The 6,283-nt window shown below is 36.2% G+C and overlaps 1 protein-coding gene across 2 annotated transcripts in view; it reads right to left on the reverse strand.

The window, feature by feature from the left end:
• Positions 1-225: 225 nt before the first annotated feature.
• Positions 226-6,283, reverse strand: part of slain2 (SLAIN motif family, member 2) — a 72,468-nt gene continuing 66,410 nt past the window's right edge. For both annotated transcript variants that reach the window (XM_043691382.1, XM_043691372.1), the window contains one exon: positions 226-3,248. In XM_043691382.1, the coding sequence (XP_043547317.1) occupies positions 3,182-3,248 (67 nt within the window). In that variant the 3' untranslated portion in view covers positions 226-3,181. The remainder of the gene's footprint in view (positions 3,249-6,283) is intronic.

Raw genomic sequence — 6,283 nt, forward strand, 5'->3', positions numbered from 1 at the left:
TTCGTAAGTGGCAAAAAGTAGATTTCAAACAGATCAAGTTATAATGAACAATTTTAAGGAATTGTGGATAAAATAATCTCGAATGGTTCTGATCAAGAACATATTGCTTGGCTGTCACTTTTCCATCACTCATACCTCTGGTTAGATGCTAGTGAACTGTTCCAATCAGTTGGTCAAAATACTTCTCTGCTCAATAGAAAATGTCATTAATACAATATTAAATAGTTTTACAATGTCAAGAACTGTTTATTTTTCCCCCCCAAGATGATTCCTGCTTTTTATTAAAACAAGTTCATGAACATTACAAAAGTTACATAGCAGAGCAAAAAAAATAAATATTGAAAGCAATATGACCATTTATTTACATTGAGTATCATTTACTCCAATCTATTTGCACAAAAAAGTAACTCACATTCAACAAAAAATTGAAACCTTAAAAGTTAAATTATAGGCACTATTTTTTATTATATAAAATTAAGAATTCCACACTTGTCAGGGTGAAAGCAAGTTTATTTTGCCCACATTTTAAGTTCAGTGTTGGTTGAGTGTTATTTGTCATTTATACCTCTGCAGTTAATTAAAACACTGTAACGTAACATGCTTTTAACTTTAGGGATCAATTTATTTTTAAGGTTATGATAGGGTTTCAGTTTTGCCCAATTGCGTCTTCTGGTACTGCAGTGCAAGTATACACATATGAATGCAGTTAAAATGAAGTTTTCCCATAATAATACAAGAGAATCTCATCTATTGGTATAGTCATTGTTTGTAGTCATTTCTGAAGTGAATTCATAACTTGGAGTGGGCTTCACTTCCACAAGTTGCTGGTTTACAGCTTTTTCTTGCCTTCATTCTGAATCATTCTTAAACATAATATCCGTCCCGCAGAAAGGACTAATCCGAACCTCCAGTTTATGAAAAGACTTAACTCCACAAAATACATCCACAAATACTGTAACTTGTAATGAAAGCAAATTCTTAATTGGAAGAATTACACAGCTCATTGTTCTACTTTTCAACAAAAGACAATTTGTAAAATATAAAATAAGTACAAATTCCTTGCTCAGACAATGATTTAACATTGGACAAATGACTCGTAAGGGTGTAAATATAAAAGATATTGACAATAAACAGTTGGATGTGCAGGATTACATTTGAACAAATTCTTTCCTTGCAACGTACGATTATCCTCTCATGAATCAGCATTTTTCAAATTTATCCAACTTACATGATTGAGATATGACGACACTTTACTTCGGTTGGCCATTCAGATTGGTAATCTAACAAAAAATGAAAATCACATTCAACTCACTCACTAATTGTTCACATGGTGACTATGTCTACTTTATGCTTCAACTGCAAACCTAATCAACTGTAACTCACACCCACTCCCCTCACTGTGCACTTAACAGTCACCCTATTCACTATTTGCTCACTTAGCTCTCACATCCAGCTCATTCACTCATTGTCTGCTTCCATGTTTACCCCATATTTTCTGGCATGCCTATCTCCCCATAAATTATTGGCTCCAGCACTTGAATATTAAGGTCATTTGGAAAGAAGGCTTTGTTCTAAATTTGCAAGGTACATTCCTGTAAACAAATCCAAAATTTTTTTAAATTAAAAACAACTAGCCTCTGGTTATTAACTACATTAATGTCAATTCAAACTATTTTTGGAATTAAATGCAAAATAAAACTTAGAATATACTACCCTCCGTAGTATACAAATATATTTAAATGTAAACTCAATCGTTCATAAGAATATAGACAAGTGTAGTGATCTCTCTGAACACTGTAATTACTGAATATAGTACCTACAAGGCTGCAGAATGTATTGAACAGCTCCAAGCAAGTGTGTTTTTATAACAGGATACGAGTGCATAGTTTAGACAGAATGATGTTGCATTATATTTTGTAAGCACTGTGGTGTGATTAGATTACAACTTGAATGGACCAAGTTTTCATTTCATACTTTTAAGGGAACATATGTAACCAAAACAAACGTGTCCTATTATACTCGGTGTATTGAAAACTTGGATGTACATTAAACCCACTCTTTCCTGAGCCAGTGCTTTACAATTTGACAAAAGCAGTTGTGTAAAACACACTTGACACTAAGCCCTTTGGCAATTAAACAAAAAATAGTCAACTGGAGAAAAAAAATGATACTGAAGGGTTTTCCCTCCAAACGTTTTCTTCTTAGTGCGGGCAAAAAGTTAAACAAAGTGTCTCACTTACAATATACATGCAACTTTCAACTTAAGCCATTTATCCACAAAGAAATGTGTCTGCACAAAGCACCATTTAAGTTGCAACTTGCCTTTTCTCACTAAGCTTTCAGTCAGTTACAAAGTACAACAGGACACAACTCCGGAGATCCCCAGCAAAGTGTCAAACGTTATGTCAAACTTGTTCAAAATATATTTCAGCTTCTATAATGAATACTACTGGTGCAATATTAACTTTTTAAAAAACGTTTTAAAATGAAGCTAAAATTTCAGAGATTATAATAAATGGAGTAATAACATAAATTGCTATGAATTAAAATAATATTCCTCCTCTCCCATTATCCTCAACCCTGAAAGCTTCAAAAGTAAAATTCAAAAAATGTGTAATTTGTTTTTTGCCATTTAAGGTATTTATAAATATAACAGCTGGGATGCTACTCATTTCTGTCTTGAAATAAATCAGATAGCAATGGGCAGCAGACTGCTATAATCACTATCTGATCATGATAATGGAATTGTGCCTTGCTTTACTTACAGAACATCAAATTTGTAACTGAAGCAAAAACAGATTTCACTACTAGTCTTTTGTTGACCATTCAAGTTTCAACAACATTAGTTATCCATTTCCCCCTACCAATGGTTATTGTAAGATTTTTCTTTGGCATTTTTGGGATTGTGTCCAGACTTTGCTTTATTCTTTGAATGACAAGTTGCTCAAAAGCATTAAAATAATGGACAGTCATGAAAAAAAACTGATTGTACATGTAACAAAAAGTCTGATATTTAATGTCAGTAAAGTGCTACTCCATGATCTCCACCAACTTGTGCTGATTTCTGGCGGAGAACTGGATTGTCTCAAATCCTACTAAATCTCTTTGAACAGTCTAATTAAAATGTCCTTTTGATTCAGGAAAAGTAGCAGAGCAAGCTTCAGACTCATGCGCACTCGGATCAATAGCAGCCATCTTTCCAGCTTTCATCTCTAATGCTGCTGTACGTCTTCGGAGTTGGCAATGACCTGCAAATCAATTATAGGAAGAGGAATAATTACAACTGACAATTCAAAATTGCACTTTGAATATAAGTTAACAGGAAAGTTAGACAGCTTTACATCATTTGATTTTGTTACACAATAGACATTGAGAACTGGAAGCTGCTACAACATAAGGCTTTAAACCTTCTAGTAAAGCAGGGATTTTAAAAAATCTTTGGTCGTCATAGATCAAGATTAAATTCTTATTTTGATTCAGGATATAGTTTCAGCTTCTGACAAAGAGATCTTAATACTAAGATAATATCACTGCAAATGTCTCTTTACAAATCCCACAACCGAAAAGTTCAAACAAAGCAAACCAATGAAATACAAATGTGTAGAGCTAAATTGTCAAACTTGAGATCTCTGCAAATCTTCTGAAACGTTAAAATGTTAATCTACATATCTGAGTGAATTGGAAACTACATTAGTAACATTTACTCAAAGTGAAATACAAAGAATACACAAAGGTACAGTTTCCCCAGGTTACTTCCAGCACACTTTGACCAAAGTTGAGCAAATCAGCACACAATATTCTGGACCTTCAACTGCAATTTGAGTTTTTGCACTAGTTTTAAAAATATTGTTATAGCCTGGCAATGGTTTCAAATCGAATCAATCAACACTTAGTATTCACAATCTGCACCACAGAAGATAATGTTTTTGTCAATTGGACAGCTTGCTAGCAAACACCATCCCAAAATTAGTGGGCAGATTTCACTAAAATGTGGTGCACAAATAGGACCGAGTCCAAAAAAAGAACATATGTTTTTGAAGTGGTGATTCTGGACTTTTTAAAAAAAAAAAATATCCATTCATGCAGGTGGGACTAGATTGGGTTGGGATATCTGGTCGGCATGGACGGGTTGGACCGAAGCGTCTGCTTCCATGCTGTACGTCTCTATGACTCTATGTGAAGAGGTACAGAGAATTGATGTGGTTGCCGATCTTCTCAGATACAGTGATAACATTTGCCACAGAGAGCAGTTGGATTGACTGATGCTTCTGTGGGAAGATAGAAGCTCTTAATAGAAATACATAATTTTTAAGCTTTGAAGATAGAAAAGGGAAAAAGTATCAAGGAACAACTGAGGAACTGTAATTGTAATTGAAGCAGGTTGTAAAGGCCGTAGTATGGAGGAGTGGTTGAATAGCATGGGCTTGTACTCACTAAAGCTCAGAAGAATGAGGGGGGAATCTGTCTGAGGTAAATAAAATACCACAGGGGTTGCTAAGGTGGATGTTGAACAGATGTACCCCCTGTGGAAGTGTTGAATAAGATATAGAGAGTGAGGAGGTACATTCAATACTGAGATGAAGACAAACTACTTCTAACAGAGGATTGTGAATCTATGGAACTCACTGTCCAAGAGTGCAGCAGAGGCAGAATCAATCAACAGATAAGTTTCTGATGAAAAGCAGGATAAAGGGCAATGGGGAGCAGGCAGGAAAGTGGAGTTGAGACCAGGATAAGATCAGGCATGATGTTAAATGACAGAGCAGGCTTGAAGGCTGAATTGCCTACTCCAGTTCTTAATTCCCATGTTCTTATATAAGAATGAACACTCTTATGATGAGGAGTGCCAATTTCTACCTGTTTCTAGACCTATGAGGAGGTTCATAAAATTAAGCTGTTACTTTGAGTAGAAAGACTCAACTGATCATGGCTTCAAAAATTTACTCAGCAACTAGCTATTCTGGTTTAACCATCACCAGTTGTCTATCTCTAATGAGAGAGCTGTCCAATGGTCCAGTAGGTTTATGGCAACATTATATCCAACTAGAAAATCAGAAACTTAAAGCATCAGAAACTTTAGCTCATCATGTCTCTGCCAGCCAATAGACAGCGTAATCCCCTTTCCAACAGTTGGGTAATCAGCTTATCAGTTCCAGCACTTCAAATACACAACCAATTCTTTCTCAAGTGTTAGGAAGTTTTGCTTCTCTTACCCATTCAGGCGTGAGTTCCAAATTCCACCATCTTACAGGTGAAAGAATTTCTCCTCGTACCCCTTCTAAATATTCTAGATTTCACCATAGATCGATACCCCTCAGCTCTGGATTCTTTCATCAAAGGGAACTGGAAACTTATTCACTCTTGTTTAGACCTCTCAGATAAGGGTTGCCCCTCACATTCTCTAGTCCAAAGAAAATAACCTGAGACTATCAGGCTCAAAGGGCAAAATGGCATACTCTTATGCGTATTTTCTAATTTCTCAAAAACTAAAATTCACCAGCCCAAGCAACTCTAGCTAGTCTCCTAATTATCCTCTGTAATGCAACTTTCTAAAACAATAATTCCTCACTTAACACACTTGTCTTCTAGTAATATGCAAATTAGTGAAAATTTCAAGCAAGTCAGCTTTCCCCATTAAAATCAATGTGACAATAATAGAGTCTAAGCTGTAATTAGGTTTTGTAGGACCTTGCTAGTCAGGGGGCAAAAAAAAAGAATCAAACATACAAGTTAATATTGTACAGAACAAAACATACTCTAACTTAATCCTGGTTGCTAACTCTTCTGTTCTTACTTAGGGATGGGAGAAAGTGAGGACTGCAGATCAGAGCTGAAAAATGTGTTGCTGGAAAAATGCGCAGCAGGTCAGGCAGCATCCAAGGAGCAGGAGAATCGACGTTTTGGGCATGAGCCCTTCTTCTGCACTTTTCCAGCAACATATTTTTCAGATCTTACTTAGGGATGGCCAATAAATTTTGGTCTAGCCTGTGATGCTCACATCTCATGAATTAACAGCAAAATAGGGGGATCCAAGATGGCGGCGACCCAGTAAGACTGAGTCTATAGTGCTCCTCCCAAGACTTGGGCACAGTGGGTCACCTACCCCCTACCAAGCTCACCAAATCATTTATAATAGTTTAGTAACTCAATTAGTTGTGTAATATTACATTTAAGCAACTTTATCCTAAGTTAAAATGACTAAAGGGAAAGGAGCCCGAGGCTCTCAGCAAGCAGGAACCCCTCCCCCACACTCTCCAGCTGCAGCAGAGGCGTCCACAGCCAC

Source organism: Chiloscyllium plagiosum, chromosome 1 (assembly GCF_004010195.1).
Source record: "Chiloscyllium plagiosum isolate BGI_BamShark_2017 chromosome 1, ASM401019v2, whole genome shotgun sequence".
Taxonomy (NCBI): domain Eukaryota; kingdom Metazoa; phylum Chordata; class Chondrichthyes; order Orectolobiformes; family Hemiscylliidae; genus Chiloscyllium; species Chiloscyllium plagiosum.